Source organism: Emydura macquarii, unplaced genomic scaffold, assembly GCF_026122565.2.
Source record: "Emydura macquarii macquarii isolate MOO-44397 ecotype Brisbane River unplaced genomic scaffold, CSIRO-AGI_Emac_v2 contig_2063, whole genome shotgun sequence".
Lineage (NCBI taxonomy): Eukaryota > Metazoa > Chordata > Testudines > Chelidae > Emydura > Emydura macquarii.
This window is the reverse complement of record NW_027132200.1, coordinates 2,954,743-2,980,399: the sequence shown is the minus strand read 5'-3', so window position 1 is coordinate 2,980,399 and position 25,657 is coordinate 2,954,743. Positions and strand designations below refer to the sequence as shown.

Sequence of the window (25,657 nt, the reverse complement as noted above, 5' to 3'; positions counted from 1 at the left end):
AGAAAATCTGTTTTCCAGTTAGCTTTAGCCATGGTATCATTTTTGGCATCTGAATACTACCATTATGCCAGTAGTATAATAGTTAACATCCCAAAATATAGTTCTCTCCAAATGCATTGTGGACGATTTGGAATGATGACAGAATCTCAGAAGTAATATAATCCCCAATCCATTCTAAAAGGAATGAGGAACCAGTGTATTTGCAAAGCTCAGGTGCTATTGTTAAACAATTTGTATTACCATAGCGACTGGGAACTGCTTTGATAGACCAGAACAATGGAACATACTGCCTGGCGAGGTTGTGGAAGCTTCTTCACTGAAGGTTTTCAAAAGAAGGCTAGATAGCCATATGTCTTGTATTGTTTAGACACAACAAACCCTGCATATTGGCAGTGAGTTATACTAGATGATGCTTGTGATCCCTTCTAACTCTATGATTCTAAGACCTGGATCCAATGTGCTGGGCACTATACAAACACAGAACAAAGAGATGGTCCCTGTCCCATCTTACAATCTAAGGATGAGACAGGAAACAGTTGGATACAGATAGACAGGGAAGTAAAGGAAAAAATAGACATTATTGTCTAAATGGATAAGATAGACATAAGATAGGAGAAAGGTGTGACACAGAAACAGAGTGGAGTGATGATGGTGGCAAACATGTTAATTCCATATTGTAGTCATTTTTCTTCTCTCTTTGCTGGATTTACTTAGAAGGGGATTAATTAAATGGAAAGTAAAGGGAAGGGAAGAGGGTGAGGAGGACAGGGCAGAGTAGGAGAGGGTAGGACGAGGAGGTGTGCAGTGACCCTAAGGTGAAGATACTGAGGGAGGGCAAGAGTATGGTTATGGCAATAGCCAATCAGCACAGGACAGAGAATATCAGAAATTTCCACAGTTTTGACTGGAGTGTCCGGAGGTTCAGAGGTCCCTACCTTGTCTGCTCCTCTCTGGAGTGTTGGCTAGTTCCTCTCTGCATTTCTCCCGCAAGGGCACATGGCAAGGGGAGGGGCTCCACTGCCTGAATCCTAGTGCCTCCAGAGTGGTGTGTGTTTCTCCCCTGCTGTGTGCTGATGTCATTATTTCTTGCATATGAGGCACATTTCTGCATACTGAACCAAATTTATTCTTTTTTTGGTGGCAGTCAGTCACAGGTGCAGCAAGACAAAATATTCTAACTTGAGGAGACAAAAAATATGTATTGCCGTAGCTAGCTCCTCACCAGAGAGAAAGTGCACAGTTTCCTACTCAGTCAAATGTGATCTTTCTTCCCACTATGACAATCTAGTAAAACTGGAATATTTATGCACTCTCTCTGTGGACTACACTCAATAGAAAGGGTAAAGAATAGATCATCTAATAGAACTTTTCTAACTTGAATCTCTCAGGGGACTTTTATGAGCTTTTCAATATGACCCAGAGATGGTCGTGAGACTAATGGATACTTCTTAGTATTCAATAGAGATTTATCAAGAAGCAGATTGTGATGGCCTTAGTATTTTACATCATGAATATAAGAACATAACACAAAAACATAAGAATGGCAATATTAGGTCAGACCAATGGTCCATCTAGCCTAGTATCCTGTCTTTGACAGTGGCCAGTGCCAGGTGCTTCAGAGGGAATGAACAGAATAGGGCAATTTCGAGTGATCTGTTTCCTGTCATCCAGTCAAAGGTTTAGAAACACATGGAACATGGGGTTTCATCCCTTACCATCTTGGTTAATAGCCATTTATGGACAAATCCTCTATGAATTTATCTAATTTTTTTAAACTCATTTATATTTTTGTCCTTCAGAAAATTTCATGGCAACAAGTTCCATAGGTGTGTTGTGTGAAGAAATACTTTCTTATGCTTGTTTTAAACCTGCTGCCCATTAATTTCATAAGGTGAGCTTTGGTTCTTGTGTTATGTGAAGGGGTAAGCAACACAATGAGTTATCTCACTGAAGAGAATGGGATTATTTCTGGAGTAAGGTGGTAGTTAATGATATCACAATCTGGCCCTTTCATTGTGTGTGTACAGTGCCTGGCAGCATGGGGCCATGGTCCCTGATCAGGTATGCTAGTGCAATTCAAATAGTAAATAATAATAATAAAAAAAATATTCAAAAAGTAGTTCTGTCCCTGTCCAAATTATATGATAACTTCTTAAGACGTTTGAAAGACATGTCTGCAGCAGCAGAATAGTCGTCTACAAACTAGGAGGAGATACACTAATAGTTTTTATTATTATTGTAGACTTATCTCACCTACTACTAATTATGATATTAAATATTTTAAAAATTAGTTAAAAGAATAAAGAAATGTCTCATAAAGTTAGTAAACAGAGACTGGGCCAGCTCTGTAAATAGGTGACTAGCAGACAACAATATCAAATGAGTGACAGGAGTCTTCAATTTCCCCAGGTAAACAGCTTGTAAAGCTTGTTAGCATTTTTCGATGAAGGAGAAAAAAAACTAGCTCTTTGATATCTAAAATATTATTTGGGAAACCCATTTTTAGTCTAACTAAACTTAATTAGCACTATAAAGCACTGAACCTGCAAAAATCTCCATGCAGGTAGGCTCCTGCTGTCCTGCCCTTGGAACTCATTGCAAAATCAGGGACTAAATTTGAGAGAGACAATTGAATGAACCCGGAGAAATGTGCATTAAATAGAGATTCTCAAGTTAGCAATTCTATATGGACCTTTTTGCTCAAAAATGTTATGGACACATTAGGGTAACTTTAATTGACAAAATATCAATAAAGCAAGACAGCTTACAAATGATATGACAATGCTATCAAATCCTACAGTGTCTTTACCAAATATTATACATAGGCTTAATATGGAAAGGTTGAAAGTTTTCCAGTAATCTAAACAGTAGGCCAGATGCTCAGCTGGTGTAAATTGGCATAGGTCTGTTCAAGCCAATAAAGATTTTCCATCTTACACCAACTGAGGATCTGACCCAAAATATATATTTATGGTGTCAGGTTTTCCAAAAGATGTGTAAAACATTCTTTTAACATTCCCAAAGTCACTTTAAATCAAAGATGGCTCTGTAACATAGGCTTTTTATCTGTTCACACCTCCTTGCAGCAGGATGCAGAGTTACATCAATCTGACTCCATGCCACTACACTCACTTCGGTGTTTGTCAAATTTTTGTTATGACCCAGCTCTCTGGCTGGGCTCTTAATCATTGCTGCCCTTTTCAGGGTGATAGGGAGTCAGAAGTCGTGTGGCTTTAGTTGGGGCTGGAAAGTCCTAGATGTCCTGGGTTTAGAGTCTCCTTCTCCAGAGTTCATGGCTAGAATAGGTAGGGGAAATCAGGCCCATTGACTCCATTGGGTTCCCATTCAGGTCCCTCATTTGGAACAGCCAGAACCAATCCTTTTCAGTCTCTTAGTGCTTCTTGAGGTACTTCTTCCCTCTCCTCTTCTGTAGGCTTCTCAGCCTCTTGCTCTGCTTTTTGCTGTTTAGAGTCGTGGCTTCTCTGGCAGCTTCTCCCCAGTCTGCTGGAGATATCCTCTCTGAAATCCCTTTCCTCCTCCCCTCTCTGGCAGTTTTCTTTCTCCTCAAGCATTCCCTGTCTAAATGGGGACAGCGGAGGGAGATGTCCTTAGCCTGTTGTCATGTCCATGTGCTGATAGGTTGGGTGCCTGACCTATTCAGAGAGCTAGCTACCCTCTGATATCTACTAATAAATGTGACTTGGAGGTGAAACTTTCTGTACAAATATTGGCTTTGGGGAAGAGGTTTTATTCACTGTCTCTGATGTTTGAGTGGCACTCCAGCTGTGATGAGTGGAAGTTTTTTATGCAAATCTCTTTGGAAGTGTGTTTTTACAGCCTTCAAAATCAGGGTCCATTAATACAAACACTGAAAGATATCATTGTTACCTGGTGCTGTTACAACAAGTGACATAAATGACAATTAAGTCCCATTCAGTTTTTAAACAGAAATATGATTAATATGATCATATGTTGCAAAATTGGATTTGATGAGGTGTGACTCAAATGAAGGTCGCAGTTGTTTTTAAGTTGATTTTTTTTGTTTTAAAGTCTTTCTTTGATACTGTAAGAGTATTATTTGCATGGACTGGAAAACCTCATCTGATAATCCCACCATAAATTACACAGCATCACTAAGTATAGATTACAATGACATGAAGATATTCATGGTTGCAGTGGTTTAGCTGGAGCATGAAACAGCATTCAACTGTCTGTCCAGGAGACTATTGCGGAAAATTCAATTTTACAGTTTCCGCCGCAAGATTCTGCTGTGTTCCACAGTTTAAATATAGATGTTTAATATTAGATGTTTAAAAAAAATAGGGCATAAGGGAAGCTTTGTCATTGGGAATCAGTTCTAATTAGGACAGACTGCAGACAGGTATCTTTGACACTATTTTTAATCATAATTCATACAGATGTGTCTAGGTAATTGGCACCATATCATTTATATCAGTGAGTGTTTTAAATTCTGTTTTATAAAAATGCATGATAGTGGCTAGTTTATCTTGGGGATATGTTCCATTTTAATCTATCTAAAACACGTTTTAAAAGGACTATAACCTTGCAATGGTAACCTAATCTAAAATAAGAATGTTCTCTTCAAATCTGTGCTGTTTTCCTCTGCCTTTTTATGTTGCGTGACAGATGTGTGCCTGTCAGTGTGGTTGTAGCTATGTTGGTCCCAGGTCTGTCAGATGAGATGTAAGACAGCATGATACAATGCAGCCTGATGTAACATGATTGGATGCTGATGTTTTAGAATTGTACCCTGTCCTTATTGATGCCCCATACACAGTAGCTCAAAAGCATGTTTATTTTGTTTCTGTTAAGCCATGCCCAAAGTCTGCCTCTCACCTTTTGTGCTGTTTTTGGAAACAAGCCAGGTGTCTAATGAATCTGAATCTGCATACAGAGCATCTGATCCTTCTCTTATTTAAGTAAATGGAAGCTTTGTCACGGTTTTCAATGGGATCAGGATCACACTAAGGGATGCTACATTAGTCAACTAAACTGCACTATTGTACCAAGGGGATAGAACCCAGGACCTTTGATAACAAAAAAAACCCCAAAAAATCTCACCAACCCATAGGTCTTTGCTATTTCAATTTAAATGAGATCCCTTGGCTTTCAGTAGGCTATATACTAGGAAGGCCACCAGTACACGTGGATATTGTCCACGAAATTACCGGAATAGGCTCTCTTATCAAGAAAGGGCATAGAAATAGAAAGGAGGGGAGAAATTGTCCTAGGCTTAGTACACACTTTCCAGAAAATTTGACGGGAGTTACTCAAGTTATGCAGAGTAGCTTGCGTAACTCTCATCAACTTCCTAACTTCCGTTTAGCACACCATCTCCACTGGGCTGTGCCAACAGGACATGCATTCCTGTCGACACAGCACTACACCTTTTGAGGAGGTGATTTAATTGAATTGACTTCTGGATCAATGAGCGGGTCTTCACTGCTGCTCAATCAATCAATCCAAATAGATCAATCTGATGGCAACAAATTTGCCATTGTCAGTGTGTACATAACCCTCGAGGAATATGTTACATGTAAACTCTTCATATAAATGTACTGGAAAAATTGTCAATGGACCTTAAAATAGCTTGCAAATCCTTGGGCAATTTTCACTGTGGAACTGGCACTGACTCGACAGATCATCCTACATCTCATTGACACAAGCAGAGCCAATCTGAATAGCATCCATTTGCTCTTTTTGTTCTGGTTGTTCTGCTGCCCATTTTCTATCACTCAAAGCAGTTCCTGCAGATGAGTCATTGGTGGAGGCTGCTGCTTGGTTAGAACATTTAGTGTAAAATAAACTCTATAGAATGTTGTTTGCACTATCCCCACAAAAAGCAATCCTCATGTATCCCTTTCAAATCTGCATTCAAATACATTCTCTGCTCAGCTCTTACAAAAAGAAAAGTACATAATTGTGTTGTTTGTGCTTCTTTTGGATAATATACCAGAGTTAATGCATATGTTTAACCATGAAAAAGTGGCTTATGGGTCGGGGGGAGGGACAAAATAAATGAATTTGCTCCATAGAAGGTGAAGCAAGTCTCTGCTAAATGTAAACACTATACACAGGTAAACCTATGTGTGTTCAGATTGTCTATTTAATCAGCTCTTCACAAAAAGAAGTCTTGGCAATTTCCACGTCTCATGGTACTTCTGCTGAAATAAGTATAGTATAGGAAAACAACCTCTAAAAAGCGCATATGCCACAATATCAAGTAAAGCTTTGAATTTTTAAGAGTAAAACCATGCAGGCAATATTTAATATAAAAAATATTTTCATAGCGACCCCATATGTTAATACATTTTACAATTTAATCTGAATTTAGTAATTTATTCTAATTCATTCGGCAGTCAGGTTGTTGTATCAACCTTTGTCTTTTTCTGTGTCCCTTATGAATAATGTGCATGGCTTAATTCTCCTTAATTAGCTGAGCAACTTTTCAAAAGGTACTGTCTTGCTCAGTTTTAGCTGAAAGCAAACTGAAATGACACTGCAGTTGTTGCAACAGCCTCCAACATTTCTTATCATGGTTTACAAATATAAATAATTGTTTCACATACAATAAAGATATACAATAAAGAGAAAATGAAGGATTGCATACAGTACAGCATATAAAAATGAAAGAAGTAGTGCTGTGCCTTGTGTAGTTATTAACTCCACTGCAAAGTGCATGTAAAATAATGCCAAATTAGAAAGGTAATGTTTCCCACCCATTTTGCTATGGTGTAAATATTGGCAAAAGATACAAAGCAATGATGAATCAGACTTATAGTTTTCTAAGCTGTTACCTTTGCTGCTTGCACAACAAGATGGTGGTTACTTGCACGCCTCTGAGTAATGATGTACATAAATTTGAGTTGCTGGCATTATGACTCATCCACTGGAAAGAAAGTTACCCACCATTCCACTTGATTGGCCAATAAAAATCCATACTTACTTTTAATACTGGATAAACATGCCTATAAGACAAGACATTACATGTTAGGAGATGTATATTGAAGTTATAAAATTTCCTGTGGTTAAAATTAGTACATTTAATTTGAATTCGTTTGAAGATTGTTTTAGGCAGTTACACCTTGTACTGGTAATCCTCAGGGAATATGACTGAATAGCCACACTGCTACTGAAATAATAAAGCATGAACCTATACCATGAACTTGGTATAATTGTAGTGTATGTATTTATTGACTTTAAAATTATATAAGTTTCATACTACATACATATAAAAGCTGTCTATATTTTGATTATAGCCCTCTTCAGATGCTATTCCCTTTCTTAATATGTAAACTCTTCAAAGCAGGGACACAAAGTCCTTATGTATTTGTATATGGCATACTATAGTGGAGATCAGGTACTGATTAGGACCTGATTATTCATTAACACATTGGTGATAATTATTTATACATGTAACCCATCTGCCAGACCGAGTCGGCAGCAGCAAGGGCCGGGTTCTATATCTGGGGTCCCTGTCAATGATACAACACCAAATTCGCTCAAGCCCCCACCCAGTCACCTGGGAAATCACACACTATCCCCTGGGCGCCCCCAAAGAGCAATACTTCCCCTCTCACAAGCACAGAGTCTGAGTGTAGAAAGAAACCTTTTAATAGCAAAAGAGAGGTAACACAGCACTGGTTTGGGGAAACAGTGCAAACAGCATTCATGAACTTAATGAGTCAAACCCATCCCAGAGTACGGGGCGTGTCCTTCGCCTCTCCTTTCCTTCTTGCCCCTGTACTGACTGTTGTAGTTGCAATGTCCACCTCTCGGGTGTGGCTGCACCCCCTATGCCGCTTATGTCCAACACAGGCTTGACCAAGCCCCCTCTGCTGCTGTCTCCTACTGCCTTCGGGCCTCGCTGAGTCCCCGACCGCTGGCAGTGACCATGCCTGGCTCCTGCTGATGCACCTGGCTGGCACCGACTGTGCTGGTCCCTCTGCCGACCTGATGGGGCTGGAACCGACTGTGCCGGCCCCTCTGCCAATCACAAACTGGGCTGGCACCGACCATGCCTGGCTCCTGCTGACTGCACCGGGCTGGCACCAATTTGCCAGCCCCTCTGCCGACCTGACCGGGCTGGCACTGACCATGCCTGGCTCTTGCTGACTGCACTGAGGTGGCACCAACCATGCCAGCCCCTCTGCCGACCTGACCAGGCTGGCACCCACTGTGCCAGCCCCTCTGCCAACCACCAACTGGGCTGGCACCAATCATGCTGGCCTCTCTGGCGATTGGGCTGGAACCAACTGTGCCAGCCTTCTACCAGAGTTGCCTGTTGCTCACTCAACTCTGTTAGTTGTCAGGCAAGGTTTCCCATATCCTCTACTGGTTCAGCTCTTTAGTGATTTCAGCTCATGGGGAAAACCTTCTGCTGACCTACAGATAATGTCCCTGCTTTCAAGAAACAAGATTCCAAGAAGAGTCATTAATTCTACCTTTTAATAATGGAAGGAGAGAATCACTCCATGCCTGGGAGCAGCCCTTTGCAGATCCAGTGCAATCCCCATAAAAGACTTCTCCACCTCCCCCCTTACCAGTCTGAAACATCTGTCCGCCACCCTTGTGGAGCTCTGTTTAGTTTAGGGTGAAGTATTCTATCATAACAGACTAAGCACAGTTTTGCTGACATCTGTTCATACAATTGAAGGACAACATTTCATTACCCCAGCAGTTAACACAAAAGTGGTTTGTAGCCCAAAACCAGCCCTGCTAACCATTATTCTCAGCATCTAGGTGAATTATGGTAAATACTTAATTGTACTCATGCAGATACAAACCCCATGCAAATAAAGTGCCCCTCTCCCCTTTACTCAGACACTCAGACCTTGCTTACATACATAAATAATGCAGCTACTCTGAGGAATTTATCTAATTCATAGTTTGAAACGTCTGCTAAATATTATCAGGCACTGCCTCCGATAATCAGGCCCAGTGGTTGGAGCATGAGTTACAGCTAGGTGTAAGGTCGGGCCTGGGCCAAAGGTGGTCCTGGAATCAAGATCCAGGGACATGCTGGGGTCAACACTGAGATCAAAATCCACAGACAAATCAGGGTCAGAACCATAGCCAAAGTCCCGGTTCAGGCCAGAGATTGAAACTGGGTGGTCAGAGTTTTAAAACAAGACAAGTCAGTACCAAAGTCAGAGTCCAGATACATTCCAAAGGTTGAAACCTTTGAGTCTAAGGGTGTTTGAGTCTGAGGGTGTAGGGGAGATCAGGAAGGGAGGCAAGGCTGGAGTGACACTAATGCAGTGCAAAGACAGCTTTCAGGCCAGGAGAAGGGGCAGGGGCAGGATGGGAGTCACTGGAATCTGGTGTACAGTGAGGCAGCAGGAGAGTTCTTGGTAGCATTGTTGCCCAGACTGAACTGCAGCTCTGCTTGGGCTGTGGAAATAAGAGCCTACGGTCATCTGACTCAGGCTCCACTTACTGATAGGCTGCTGCCACATGCCTGAGGGCTGACATTGCAGCAGCTGAGCAAGCCGCCCTAGTTTAGCTGTACCTTTGCCACACACACATGGAAAAAAAAGAGGTAGTTCAGCAGCAATAATATGTAGCTTCCACTCTGTATTATGTTGGAAATAGTAATCCTTACAACAGACCTCGGCAGTATGTAAATACAATTAACCCCATTTTATACATAAAGAAACTGAGGAACTAAAGTTATTACATGGGCCACAGAGGGTGTCAGTTTCAGAGCACGGAGAGGAACCCAGGACTTCCAAAACCTAATGTCTCCTTGAGAAGAAACTTGGTGTTAACACCTCAGTTGTGGCTGTATTGTACTTACGGGAGTTATGGATGATTGGGTTATGGCCATCTACATTATTAACAGAAATTATGGTTTGGGGTTTGATTGCAAACATTTTAAGTACCTATCACCTTAATACACAAACATAAGCTACATTAATTATATATCAAAATTCCATAAAAAGTCATTCTTTCCTCCTTTCCAAGCCTCATTATGATCATAGTTCAGCAAAGTTCATGCTTAACTTGAAGCATGTGAGTAGTCCCATTGGCTTCACTGGGTCATTGAGCAGATGAGTAATGGGACTAGTCACATACTTAAAGTTAAGCACATGCTTAAGTGCTTTGCTCGGCCTACTTGGGTTAAGGAGATATTGCTGGGGAGTGTCAAAAACTCATGAGGGCCCTCATGAAGACTGGCCTCACAATGTACTCCTATTCGTTAGTGAGGGTCAGCTCAGTTTTGGATTTTACCTAGAACATCCCAGCAATTGTTTGTTGTTATGTTTTTTGTGTTTTAATTCCATCATGTTCATTGCTATTTTACAACTGTTTGCTGGTGAGATTGTGCTGACAGTCAGAAGGCCGATGGCTATCGAGAGAACAAATTTCCTTCAATTGACCATTGAAGGTCAGCTCCACCACCAAAGAAGAGTCAGGGATTTGCTTTAACTCTTGTCACTAGTGCCACCAAACAGAGTTTCCAAGCCCCCACATTCCCAATCATTAAACAGAGCTCTATTTGAAATTCTGGGTTGTATTGGTTGTTTGCGTCATTTGACTGAAGTTGTGAACTTAAATGTTTATATTTTTTAAAGCAATAACAAAAAAATCCTTAAAATAACTGTAGAGTTGGAGAGTGAATTTTCTTTATATGGGAACTCGAATGAAAATGATTCAGTAGGAGTTTGAATTTACTTATACTGCTAGCTTTAAAGTGCTTCTGAAGATGGGACAATTTAAATGAGTAAGACTTTCAATGTCTCAATACTTTTTAATTCCTTCTTTGATTGCAGAAAGTACTGTACGCAATTCTGACTCATTCCAGATTTACTCTAAGGCAACTTTTAAAGTTGCTTATACCCAATCTCAAATTGAGTAGCACCTTACGAGCTGGATCATTTATTTTGATAGGTCTATTTATGGAGTAAGGTACTATTCAATGTGAGTATGGGTATCAGAATCTAGCCAAAAGTGCGTGATTGGTATTGTGAAATAAATCTTATTTTATATTTTATTATTGAAAGACATATTATTACTTGAGAAACTTAGTCAACTTATTTTTAGATCAATTTTTTTTTTTTAATGTGGTGCTTGTTTTCCCTCCTGCATTTTAAAGGTTGGTATGGAGGGTTTTTCTTGTGGACTGTTGACCTTGACTAGGATAGAATTCTTTAGTGTTTGCTTTTGGTATTTTTGATTAAATTTGCCTTTGGCTTTAAAAGTCTATTCTTAACTTAATTTTGGTCTGAAATTAATGATTAAGCATAATTTTGTGGTGATATGCCACATGTAGTACAATGGCATATAATGAATCACTAATTATTTTCCAAAAAGGTAAATTCCAATACTTTAATAATGACCATTGAAAGTGACAATAAGCAATATACATAATAGAAGAGGGAAATTACAAATTAAGACCCTGATTGAAAACGCTTATGCATATGTTTTACTTGCCTTTACTAGGTTCTACTTGTGTAGAGTTCAGCAGAATTGGGGCCTAAATTTATTCTGAACCCTAAAATAAATCCCTACCTTTATGTACTGAAACATGCACAGGAATTATAAATACAATGGTAGAACAATATGGACATTCTCACATGTACTGTATATACAGGTACACATACATATATTTTGGGGAAAAAATGGGGCCATTACTCAAACCCATGTCTTTATAGGGACAAGGAGCAAACAAATTTCATCCCCATTCCCTAGGTGCTTAGTTTTCACTTCTTTCTCTGAATCTAGAGTCCTTCAAAAAGACTATTATGCGAGCCCAGGCAGCTCTAGCTCAAGGGCCTCCATTGATCAAAGCAATTGTAGTTTGGTACTGGAAGAAAACTAGTCTCTAAGGTAACCCAAATACCAAATACCTTATAATAATTCCAGTGACAATCCTTAGAAAGGTTTCTAATAATGACCTTCAACTGCAGGCATAGGACTTCCCTTGTACAATATTTTTATATTATGAAGTCAACCTATCTACATTGAAATGTCTCCTTACAATCTATACATAAAAGCCATATCAGTGCCAATAACACTTTTCACATTCATAAAAGCTACTGTAGAACTTTTAAAAATAGTATAATGGAATTTAATGATGGACCTATTAGGTCACAATTGCATTTCCCTGACAATGACTATATTTTCTTCTGGTGGTGCGCCTTGCACAGATTTAACAGACAGAAAGGTTGGAGCACTTGCCAATTGTGTTAATAGATCTAATTTTTAGGGTATTTTTCCTTTTAGTGAGCCTTAATTCTCCTTTGCTTAATTTCAACTGACTACTATATTTTAAAAACTTTGATCTTTTAATATTTACATTTCAGTCTGTTCAGGGTCTTTAATTGTTCTAGTTGCTCTTCTCTGAATTCCCTCCAATTTGTCAACATTTTACTGGTATTGAATAAAATTGTATTGTACTGGCCCAGAACAAAATGGAGCATTCTAAATTAATCTCACCAATGGTCTGTGCTTATTTTATGATTCAACTGCAGCTAAAAACTCTTTTATTTTATACTGTATTTCATTGCCAGCTCATATCTAATTTTCTGTCAACTGTCTCCCATATGTCTCTTCATTTACTACTTGAGAGTGGTGTAGAATTTGACAGATTTGAATGATTGACGTACGTTTATTGACAAAACAGATACAACATGGGCAGTGCTTGTGTCCTTTTCCCAGGGCAGCTCTGCTAATATGCTACAGCAAATTCCTGACCTGGGTGGGGACCAGTTCTAGGCTTGAAATAAGAGGTCAGTTTCCTGGGCCAACAATTCTTGAAGAGGGCTTGCAGAACACTTCTTGTTGTCCATGGAACAGCTTCTTAACTATCCATCAGTCTTCAGTCATTGATGATGTTGATAGTGGTAATCAAGGATTATGATTTCCACAGGTTTTTTTGAACAACTAATTAAAAAATAAATAAAAATATATAAAAAATGAAAGCAAATGACCAAGCACCTCTTGGCACTGGTCCCTTTATGGTTCTCTTCACACAGCCTCGTCCATATCCCCTAAGATTTTCTAGTCATGGTTCTTTTATGGTTCTCTTTGTCAGATGTTTCTTTGGTACAGATTGAATAGTGATCCCATTTATGGACAATATCAAAATTGGAAGTGTAATAAATACACAGAAAAACAAAATCAAATTGGTGAAAGAAGGGGCTACAGACAGTGAGTCTAGATACAGTTGAGTCTCATAGCAAGGGTCAGGAAATAAAACATTTTTTAAAAAATCCCTTGGGCAAGTAACTAGGCAGCCTCACGCAGCACACTAAACAATGTTTATTTTCACATTATCTCCTTAATTCTGTCTTAATAATTGTTGAAGCTTGATACTGAACATCACAGGTGTGGAGTGTTAAGCACAGGGTTAAAAAACTGATAAGCAAGACAGGGATTACAGAGTCACTTAAGTCTACATAAATGAGGGCTCAGATTGTCACACTTGAAATTACTCTGCAAGAGTAGGACTAAAAAGGGGGAAGATTTAGCAAGAAAAGACAGTATTTAGCTGAGGATGAAACTGGAATCAAGTTTACTTACATACATTCATTCTCCACCTACCTGCCCCCTTCCTACCTTGCACTCTTGGCTTGTGTTTTGTCCTTTCTTCGCTCATATTGGTAGCCTCATTCAATTTGTTTGTGTTATTTCTTGCATTTTTGCAGTATCTCCAAATTTAAGCAACATTCTGAGACAGATTCTCCTCCATGCCACAGTCACAGATCTCTAGTTTTGAGAGGCAGCTGTGGCCCAGATGGGTCTTAGGTCAGTTGCTAGGCTTCTTTTAGCAGCTCTGCTCCACTGTGCTCCCTCTCTCCCCTGGTATGCCCTCTATGCTCAGGTACAGTGGAGAGGCTCTCACAGGATCTGGCTGTACTGGTTTTCTGTGAGGAGGGAATTCCTGTATACCAAGAAAATAACCTGCTGGCATTCCTTCCCCCATGGTTGTTGGGGAAGGAATACAATGGATTGCCAAAGGGTCTATGAGAACTTTAAAAAATTCAGTTAAATCGTGTATAACTGAAACTTGCTGTGTTTTGTAACGTAATGCATTCATTATTCAGAAATGTGTAATAATGTTTGTACTGGCTTCATAAAAACAATTACTAGATATATTTAAAAGATTTTCCTTTTAATGACCTATTGAATCCCCAGAGCTTTAATATCTAATCATTAGAGTTATTGCTAGATTTAAAATGTAGTAGAAAATTGCTTACTTCTTAGTTCCTTAGTTTTAACCTGCAAATCCTTTTTATTAAATCCTTTTATTAAAATTTAGAAACCTCCCACAAGCATTTGACAGCATTTTTTTGAAAGATTTATATTCTGAGACCTGCTAGTGTGAAGTTAAAAATAAAACTGAAGCTTAAAATAATTTTCTGTTTTAGGTGTAACAATAAATGCTGGGATTATACTTGTTTTTACAGTGCTTGAGCTACACGTAAGAGTCCAAGCATTATAGTGCACAACGTGTCTTTAAACTTTTCCTTATCCAAACATTTCATTAGTCAGAAAGCAGTTTAATTCTAAGCTTCACTGTAATTCTAAGTGTCAGTATCTCAATGGTGTATGTAGGATTAATGAAACCAGCTAGGATGTTAGCAGAAGTGTTCATAGTAAGTCAAGACTACTTGCTGAGGACTTTGTATTAATGAGTTGCTGTACCCTCATAAAGGTCTGCAGGAGCATAAAATTAGAAGTAAGGGCATGCTAAACAAAGCCTTCATGTCATTTTTTTAAATCTGAGAAAATTAACCGTTTCTTTATTGATTGCATACATTATAGAATATGTACTGTATAATGATTTACCATATGGATGTAGGACTCTTTGTATTCAGTGCAGGTAATTTAGGAAAAATGCCTATATTTTAGGATGTTTCAGAATAACACAAACTATGTTAATTATAGCTTTAAATAAACACTATACATTTTTTAGAATATAGTCTGCATATATACTTTATTGTTCAAACTTGGTGACTAAACTTTGGATTTGGGTGCACAATTTAATACTTATTAACTGAATTAATGATTGACTGGCAGTTTCCGGGTGCTTCACAATGCCCAGTGATGGGATTTGAAAATTGGTCCCAGGAAGAAGATTGTTGTGTAGACATATAAAGATTATTTGTCAAACAAATGGGGTAAAAAACCAGCAGAAAAGTATTACAAAAAGTGACATAATTTGATTTCTTCTTTTTCAGGTCAGAACTGTGGAGGTTTAGTACAGGGACCAAATGGAACAATAGAAAGTCCTGGATTTCCTCATGGTTATCCAAATTATGCGAACTGCACATGGATCATAATCACAGGAGAACGTAACCGGATACAACTGTCATTTCACACTTTTGCCCTTGAGGAAGATTTTGATATTTTGTCAATTTATGATGGACAGCCACAACAAGGCAATTTAAAAGTGAGGTAAAGTACTCTCTTTTTTTATGCGCTCTATATAATGAAACCATGTTCTGACATCATATATACAGCTACACTCCTTGGTGTTTCAATGTTTAGGATGAGGTCTGTTGTGAGGATCTGCTTTCTTACACTTTCCTGTTGTTTTTCCTAAAGCACCCCACTTGGGGAAAAAAAAGTCATACTCACTAAAGAAGATAACCAAAGTTTCAGATCAGTGCAACAACGATTTGTGTAAAAACTACAGTAGTGGCATGGTTTTGCCAGAATATAAATTTTCCTCCAAATGCATAGGATTCAGAACATAAAAACTGACTTTGCTACAATTGCTGTTTGTAGTGCTCTTTTCATATTCTGTTCAGATACATGATTTGTCAAGAACTAAAAACAGTGTTGTCAAGTCAATTTCTGGAGTGTTTTTGTTTGTTTGTTTCTTTTTATTTCTTGTATCATAGAGCTAAATCATATTGTTAAAATAAACGTAGAAATATCAGGAAAATGAGAGATATAGTGAGTACCATTAAATGGTCTTGACAAAGAGAACTTTCAGATTTGATTCAATCCAAAAAAGTTTAGAGCAAGAGAAGAGGTGAAGCAATCCTTGAGTGCCACATATCTATTTTTCAATATACCTCTTTGTTGTATTTAGTATTATATTGCTTTATATCCAGGTAATAATGTTTGTTTTTTGGTCAAATACTTTTAGTGCTAATAAGCTAAAATGTGTGTTTGTTTTGTACCAAGCTATATGTATCTATTAGAAGAAACTTTCTTCAGAGACCAATGTGGCTTTGCACAGCAGTAGGAGACATAAACTCTTGAGATGCATCCTGGCCTCATTGAAGTCAATAGGAATCTTGCCATACACTTCAACAAAGTCAGGATTTCAGCCCTGAATTCTAACACTGGCTCAGATGTTTGACTCTTCCTGTGAATTTGAGAAAGTCATTGGACCATTCTCTGCCTCAGTTTACCTAGTTATAAAATAGAGATCATATTAGAAAATGCATTTGGGATGTTGTGATGATACCTTAGTCAATGTCTGCAAAAGTATTTTAAAGGTGAAAAAGCAGGATTTGAGCAACAAACAGATCTCTGTCGGCATGTTCCATGTACTTTAACTTTAATTTATATTTGCCTTTGCTGTACTGAACACATTCATGTGTGCCCTTCATGTTTGTTACAAATAACAATTACACATTTCATGGAAATTACTTAGTAGATATGGCAAATTATAATTTTGGGTTTTTTTACTGTTAGGGTGTAACAGAGAACTGAAACTATTAGTTGAGAATATAGCTATTGATGTTTTTGTATACACTTCCAGATGGAAAATACAATAGTATACTTTTGGATAATTAAGTTACTTTAATCATCATTCAGTAAGTAGAGGCATTCCTCAGTTACAAATATGAACATATATAACCCTCACAAATGATTCTAACAACATCCAATATTCACATCATTTTCCTTATTAAATCCATTTTGATACCCAATTTTTGGTGGTTGTAACAAAACTATATAGGACTGAAAAAACACATTCAGCAAACTTAACGTGTTGCCTAACAGTCTAAAGGATCATTTTGTAAACTGATAGTACATCGCAGTACTGCTGATAAATGCTGAGTTTTAATAATGACTGTTTAAAAAAAAAAAAAAAAAAGCCTATTGAAAAATGTTTTGAGTTAATGTAATGATGTACCAAGCTGGTGTAGGCTGTGGAAAAAGTAGAATGAGGAAGTAGTTGTAATGTGTCTATAGCTGTGCTTGTGCTTCTTATAATACCATATTTCCTAAAAATGTTTATTTAAAAGGATTTAAGGCGAAATTCTGATTTGACATAAATGATACCCATATGTAATTCATATGATTTCTATGTGAACATAGGTTATTATAAGCCTATATCTATACTATGAGGTAGGAGTGTGATTTCCCTTGCTTGCCTACACATTCTTGTGTTAATGAGTAGTCCAGGATATTTCCTGTGACAGCAGTGTTTTGAGTCCTCATTGAAGAATAGTGTAATCTAAGGATAAAAAGTTAGATCAATAATGTCATGTTGTAATCAAATCAAATGTCTGTTCTATACTATTGAAGAAAGTCCTTTTAGTAAAGCATCAGCATTTCATTTTCAATTATGATGAACTCTTCAAAATAGAAACAAATTCTAATTAATCTAGGGAAAAAAACTCTAAAATGTATTGTGACTTGTTTGCATTTTATATTTTTGAACAGTTGTTCATTTCTTATATGCAATTAACTAACAGCACTTAAGGCAGTACTGGAATTCAAATGTATGATACTCTTGTGGAGGATTGATATGAGTCACAGGTGCATTGAGCCAACAAGAAAGTTATTACTTATAACTGTCATTTTCTATTGTTGATTTGTTGCTACACTAAAAAAGGGTTGAGTTGGTAGCTCAAAGTATCATAACTTAGGTAACTGGAAATTTTTTGCCGTCTATTTCTTTGCACTATAGCTAGAAAACCCTATGTAGTAGTAGAAAGTAACTTTTTAAATAGAAATAAAGAGAAAAGTATCCAAAGAAAAACAGAGAGTGGGATAAGTTCCAGCTACCAAGAAGGGCCAAGGCACTAATAGATGTGAACTGACAATACTGACCTCCAAACTAGTGCACCACTGACAGATACATTATCTTCAATAAACAACTGAATTTAAAACAGACAACAATTTTTACAGTTCAAATGTCATCTTAAGATCTATTATAATATTTACTCATCTTGTGCAACTGAAAAATGTGAAATGCCAATTTTTCTTAGTGTAAGCTTGGGTTCTTCTTTGAGTGATGTACCTATGGTTGCTCCACTCTACGTGCGGCAGTGCCCCCTGAGTGTGAGATCGGAGATCTTCATTAGCAATTAGATCTTCATGCCCGTCGAACAGCACATACACACCTCCCCACTCTCATGCTGTGCATGGGACATATATATAGCACTTTGCCACCTTTGCCACCTACTACCTTTGGTCTGGGATGGAATCTGCAGTAGAGCCCACTTCTCCTAGTCCCTCAGTAGATAGTGCCTTACCTGATAGCGTAGTGTAGATCATTTCTTTCATCTTCTTTTCTTGTCTATCAAAAAAAAAAATTGTCTTTACCTTTACAGTTCTTCCATAGCTTCCATAGTTTTTGTTTTCCCCCACTTCCCGTTCTTCCCTACAAGGAAGCCTTTTCTTTTATTCTTATGCCCGTCCCCCCTGGTTTTAAGAGGTGCATCTCTTGCAGGGCCACCTTCCCAGAAATGGACAGCTTTGCACAGTGTATCTGCTGTCTGGGAGAGGAACACATCCTACAAAAGTGTTTCCACTGTGCTAGCCTCAAACACAGGGCCAGAAAAGAGTGGGACATTAGACTGAAACTTTTTTGCATGGAGAAATCGCTACGACCATCATTGGACTGAGCCTGGACTCTTCTCCAAAGAGGCCCTCATGCTCTGCCAGGTCATCTGCCGATCCTCACTCCCCAAAGTCATCCCTTGCTCATTTGGATGACAAGAAACGGGCTTCCTCCTCTCATTCTGAGGCACAGCCCATCAGAACACTGTCTCCTTCAAGGTCGGTTGCCTCAGCCTCATCCGGTGCTCATCCGAGTACCTCCGGTACCAGCTCAGAGAAAGGCCTAAAAACCCTAACTGGGCAGACCTACAGCCCTCAACACCGTTTTCCAGTGAGTGGACACAAGTGGCCTTCAGGAGCTACAGCATTGGCACTGTTTCTGGCACAAATAAAGCTGTTGGCACTATCAAAATTTTCAAGATTTTCAAGATTTATTTAGCTGGATTGCAGAATCCTTACAGATCCCTTTTGGAGGAAGTTGAAGACCAGCAGCATAAACTACTGGATGTCCTCCACACAGTCTCTTCCTCCAAGATCGCACTGTTGATCAATGAGGCTCTTCTTGAGCCTGTGAAGGTGCTTTGGCAGACCCCAGCATCTATCACTCTGACTTGCAAATGCACCGACAAAGGGTACTACATCCTGGCAAAAGATGCTGAATTATTATTTTTGCACCTCACCTCAAATTGTCTTGTGGTCAATGCAGTGCAAAAGAGAAGCCACCAGTTCCAATCCAGTCTTAACAATCCACACAGAGATTGGAACTGTCTGGACCTTTTTGGATGCAAGACATATTTATCAGCTGTGCTCCAATTTAGGATTTTGAACTATGAAGTTCTCATGGCAAAGTATAACTACCTACACTACTCCAATTTGGAGGAACGTTGCCATGATCTACTGGAGACCACGAAAGAGTAATTCCAATCCTTACTATCAGAAGGACACATCCTTGCCCATACACCCCTACAAGCCTTGCTAGACTTTGCAGACACTGCCACTCGATCCATTGTGACTGCTGTGATCATGAAGTAGTCATCATGGTTCCACCTCTGAGGTTTCCTTAAGGAGGTACAAACCTCAGTAGAGGATTTATCATTTGAGGGCCAGAAACTATTCTCGGAGCATACAGATAACTTTCTGCACTCCCATAAAGATTCCTGAGCTACACTTCACCAGCACCAAAGAGACGTTTGGGGAAATAACAACTCCCACCACCATGATCCCAGACACAACAATACACTCCTCGGTGGCACTATGACACCCATCGCCGACAACAAATACCTCCTACTAAACATAGACAGTCCACTCCTCAGGGGTCTACCTCTCACACCCCATCACTGAAGCAACAATTTTGAAGGTGTGGTTGATGCACCAAAAAGCCTCCCTCTTTTCCAGTCATTCCCACCATCTTCGATGTTCCATCAGTTTGGCGACTGCCTAGCTCCATTCTTCCCACCTTGAAGGCTCATCACCTCAGACAACTGGGTCCTGGAGATAATCAGGGAAGGATACTCCATCCCCTTCCTATCTATCCTGCCCCACAACCCCCTCTTCCCATCCCTCTTCAGGGACCTCTCTCATAAGTCCATTGTACAGGGAGAAATAGAACAACTTCTCCAACTGGGAGCTATGGAACAGGACCCTTCCCAACATGGGAAAGGGTTTCTACTTCTAATGTTTTCTGTTTCAGAAATAGTCTAGTGGCAGTCATGTCATCCTGGACCTTCGCAGTTTAACAGATTTGTCAAACTGCAACATTTCTAGATGGTTACCCTCTCCAATATTATCCAAGCACTGGAACAGAGGGACTGGTTTTCAGCCCTCAGCCTCCAGGACACATACTTTTATGTTTCCATACAGCCTGTCTATAGACAGTTCCTCTGGTTTGTCATAGGCACTGACCACTGCCAGTACAAAGTTCTGCTCTTCAGACTCTCCACAGTGCCTCGGATGTTCTCCAAGTTCTTCTTGGTAGTCACTGCCAATCTAAGGAAACAAGGAATCATCATTTTTCCATACTTGGACAAGTGTCTCCTCAACAGCCCATCCAAAATTGATGCTCTTTGAACCGGCCACATAACAATGGATCTGTTCATGAAGTGAAGTCTCCTTCTGAGTCTAGAAAAGTCCACTTTAAAACCAGTACAGCAGCTGGAATTCATGGGTGCATAGTTGGACGCCATGAGAGCCAGAAACTCCCTAACACCTTATAGGTTCTCGGCTATAACAGATCTGGTTTCCACTGCACAGGTGTGCTCCCAGATCTCAGCCCAACTTGTATCCATCTTTTAGGTCACATGGTAGCAACTACATTTGTGTCAGGCACAAAAGACTCCACATGTAATGCCTTCAAGCATGGTTCCATATGGTATATCTTCTTTACAAATACGGCCTCCACAAACTTTTATCCATGCCAGTGTGAGTCAAGGACTCACTGCTGTGGTGGAAACAGCCCAAAAACATCCGTGTCAGAGTTCCTGTCCTACAACCACCACCAACTATGATCCTAACCACTGATGCCTCCTTAATCGGTTAGAGAGCACATCTACACAAGCACACAGTTCAGGGCATGTGGTTGTCCACTGAATCCACCTTACACATCAATCTCTTAGAGCTACATGCGGTCTGCAACACCTGCTGACACTTTCTACCTCTTCTCAAATATCGTACCATAAGAGTGATGAAAGACAATCTCACCTGCATGTATTACATCAAAAGGCAGAGCAGAGCAGGGTCCCACTCTTTATGCTTGGAAGCACTCAAACTGTGGAACTGGTGTATCCAGAACATCTCCATTTCAACAGCATACATCCCTGGACACCAGAACACCACCACAGACACATTGAGCAGAATATTCTCGCAGGATCAGAAGTGGGAACTGGATATGCTGAGCACTTCCACCCAGATTCAACTGTTGGGGCCACCCCACCATAGATCTCTTTGCCACTCCACACAATGCCCACAATGCCTGTTGTCTTCAATTCTGTTCCAGAGTGGGACTGGGACATGGATCACTGGGAGATGCATTCCTCATAACAAGAGATGCAACACTCCTTTATGCCTTTTCCTCCCTTTCATTCATGTTCATTATCTATCTTGATTGCATTTCCTAATAATGTTCCCATTGGTGACATTTGTAAAGCTGTCACATGGGCTTCGACAGATACTTTCACTCAGCACTATGTTATTATGCACAACACCACAATGGACACTCTCCTAGGGTATGCTGTCCTCTCCTTGGTAGTATATGTTGCTCCAAAGCCCCAGTTTTCCAACTAGGGGCAGTGCTTTATAGTCACCTACAGTGGAGCACTTATAGGGACATCACTCAGAGAAGAAGAGAGGGTTACTCACCCTGTGAAGTAACTGAGGTTCTTTGAGATGTGTGTCCCTATGGCTGCTCCACTATCTGCCCTCCTCTCCTGTGCTTTGGAGTTGAAAACATAAGTTTTGTGAGAGAAAAATGGGGGGTGGATGGACCGCACAGTGTTATATATATATGTCCCCTGCACAGTGCGAGAGGGGGCCAACGGACACTTCTGATGGCCTCTGACCCCAGAACTGGGGGTGCTGCTGCTCCTATACTGAAGCACCCATAGTGGCACACATCTCGAAGAACCTCAGTTACTGCACCTTTCTTACACTATAATTTCTTTTGTTCATATTTGCAAAATCATTGAGGTCAAGTTTCACAAAGAGAAACACAAAGAGAGTCAGGGCAAATGTGCCCATGCCATACAATGCTGTTGTAATTTCATTAGTGTGTGTGCAATTGACCCTATTTCAAAGTCAACATTTTCCAAAAATTAGCACAGCATGGTCTGAGATAATCAAATTGTTAGACTGCCATATTTCAGATATCACGGTATTGTAACTGTTGCTAAATATGGCTGTTACCCAGGGTTTTCTGAACCCAAAACCAGAGGCATAGCTACGAGTGGGCCTAGTTGGGCCATGGACCACCAACTTTGAAAACAGGCTCACCGAATCTATTGCTTCTGCTGCTGATGCCCTGCTGCTTTCGTCTGGCAGCTACCTGAACTTCCTGCTTCTGGACACATGACCAGAAGCAGGAAGTTTGGGAAGTGATTGGCGGAGAATCACTAAGTTGCCCGAAGCTCCAGTTTCCAAGGTAACTGGAGCGACCAGCAGCTTAGTTTCCTGACCAGAAGCAAGAAGTGGCCCAAGCCCCCCCAAGTCAATACAGGCCCTGCCAGAAAATCACTTTTGGCTAGGCCCTGCCCAAAACTATGGTAACTTCTATTCTCCCCTCTCCAGGTGGTTTCAGGAATATATCGATGGGGACACAGCTCCTGCATCTCATAAATGATTGGCACAGATGTCAATGCTTTCATCCCCAAAAATATTTTTATTAGGTCTTTTTTGTTAGGTCTACAGCACCCCTCTAAAATAGCAATAGTCTACAGCAACTCATATATAGTTACTCAAAGTCTGAGATGGTATTGAGTGGTCAGTGGCAGGTTTCTGGTGGTCAGCCTTCCTCTTAGCCTCTGGTCAGTGGGATATCATCCGAAAACTTCTCCAAACTTCTCCAATTTACACACTCTGACTTATCTTTTCATAGGTTGCTCAAAACAAAGCACATAACTTATAGTAACCCATTACAAACTAACAATTTTCCTAACATCAGCAAGCAGATCCTACCTATTACATCAGCAAAAACTCATAATCAGGGACACTTTATCCAACGTCAGCTATCCACACTTCTGCCCATTCTCATGATTCTTCCAATTTTACTTTCTATCCTTATCTGCAAAACTGCAGCTGCAACTACTTCGTATGCTTATGCAAAGCTCAAGTTATTCCTGACTTCCAAGTATTCTCACTTCCAATTAATGGTGGCTGAGTGGACAAAATACTTTGGTTTTGTCAAATCAATTTATCTCATAACATGCCTGTCAATAAAAAATAATTATTTGCTTCAGATCTGCCCACATAAAATTGAACCATTTTCTGCTATCGGCCAAATCCTGCCTTATTCAATTTATTTCATATATTTATTTGGATTTTTTCTACTCTGTAACAAAAACGTGTCCCTTTAATGTTCTGGGCACCTCTCACAATCTTTCAAAGATACACTAAAAACTAATAATTTTTATTTGTTACTCAGGCAAACTCAAATTTGTTACAAATTGATACAAATTTGTTAATTATATACCTCACTACACACTTGCGTGAAAATATCTAGTTTGTATGCACAACTGATTCTTTGTGTGTGTGAATATGTGATATTTGGGGATCACCTGTTTGAAAATATGGTCCTAAATTTACATTTGTAATGATATGGATGTGGGTTTGTGATGCATTGTATCTTTCCTCTTTCATTATATGATATGCTTTCTGCTGGTGACCAAGCAAGTATAAGTATACTGCTATCCATATATAATATTGACTTTTTATCAGTTATCATTCAGTTTACTTAAAATAGATATTTTTGGTTTGATAGGCTAATCATAGAAATTCAGTAAGTGTATAATCAACAGATTCCAAAATTTTTCTAACAAACATAAATGCAACATACAGTAGAACTTAGTATATTATTCTGCACTGTTTTCCTGAATCATTTGGAAATGCTAGGGCTCAGCCTTTCTTCCTATAGAGGACAAAGAAACAAATCTTCTTGCCTGTGGATACATGCTTCATTTGCCTCCGTTAATTCATTTTCCTGTCTCCAGCAGGAGAAAAGCCTCTTGGTGTGCTTCTGTACTTAATTTCTTTCATATTGCTGACTGAGGCCCAATCTTGCTGTCTGTTTATGCAGGTAAAAATTCCTCTGAAGTTAAGGTTTGGGCCCTTGGTGGTTATTAAGCCACTGTCTTTTATTTCATAAGCTCAGATTTGTGAAATGTCCAACCTTTTCCACAGTTTGAGTTCTGGTCATAAGTATTTTGAAAAAGCATTTTTATCTTTGTTCTCTTTGGGGTTGAGGAAAGAAACTTAATGATGATGAGACTAGTGACTTGCTCTCTCTTACCACTGAGTTAGATGCTGGAAAACGTGTGAGAGTAGAACTGTGTGATATTCACCTTTTTTGCTACTTGGAATTTTGCATGCAAGTTTTTATCTTTCCACTGCACATGATTTTCCATAACTCCAAATTCAAATCAGGAAAAGCAGGATTTTTAAGTAATTTTGTTTAGATTTTTTAGTATGTTGTACATTTCTAGAAAATGGTGATTTTACTATTAATACAGAATACTTCCACAACCTAATATAGTAATCAGTTGCTATACAAACTGGAGAATGGGAGCTACTGACCAACCATTATATAAAAGTGGAAAGATAAAATCAGATTATGTCTAATTCCTCCAAGAGTTCAAAAGTTAGGAAGAGGGAACAAGGGATTCTTGCATTGCTTGCCTAAGACTGGCACACCATAGAAATCCTTAGGCTTAGGAAGCACATATACAGTAGGGCTAATGCTGCTGCTAGTGCTTGCGTCTACAAAAGCAGTGGCAGGGAAGTGAACCATGACCACATCCACTGAACAGTAGCTCGCAGAGCCCACTAGCCACAGTGGAATGGGAATATAGTACCCTGACCCTATCTGTATGAAAAAGGGGTACTTGTGTGCGTAGATGTGTGATGTTCAGGCCTGTAAATTGCAATGGTTTCATCTCAAGTAAATGAGACAGCACAGTTTATTAATTCAAAGTCCTGTCCTTGCTAATTTTTTGGCAAACCTACATACTAAGATTTAACACAAAATGCATTACATGTGATACAAAATAGCACTTCTGCTCACTTATGAAGTATTCTAACAAAAAAATTATAGATCATACTAGCTACATGTCTAAAACTAAGATTAAAGAATAATCAGTGATGAAAGAATATTATTACTTCCCCGCCCCCCAAATGT

The 25,657-nt window shown here is 39.3% G+C and overlaps 1 protein-coding gene across 1 annotated transcript in view; it reads left to right on the top strand.

The window, feature by feature from the left end:
* Positions 1-25,657, top strand: part of CSMD1 (CUB and Sushi multiple domains 1) — a 1,845,645-nt gene that overhangs the window by 283,363 nt on the left and 1,536,625 nt on the right. The window contains exon 2 of the mRNA XM_067558441.1: positions 15,210-15,426. Within this exon, the coding sequence (XP_067414542.1) occupies positions 15,210-15,426 (217 nt within the window). The remainder of the gene's footprint in view (positions 1-15,209; positions 15,427-25,657) is intronic.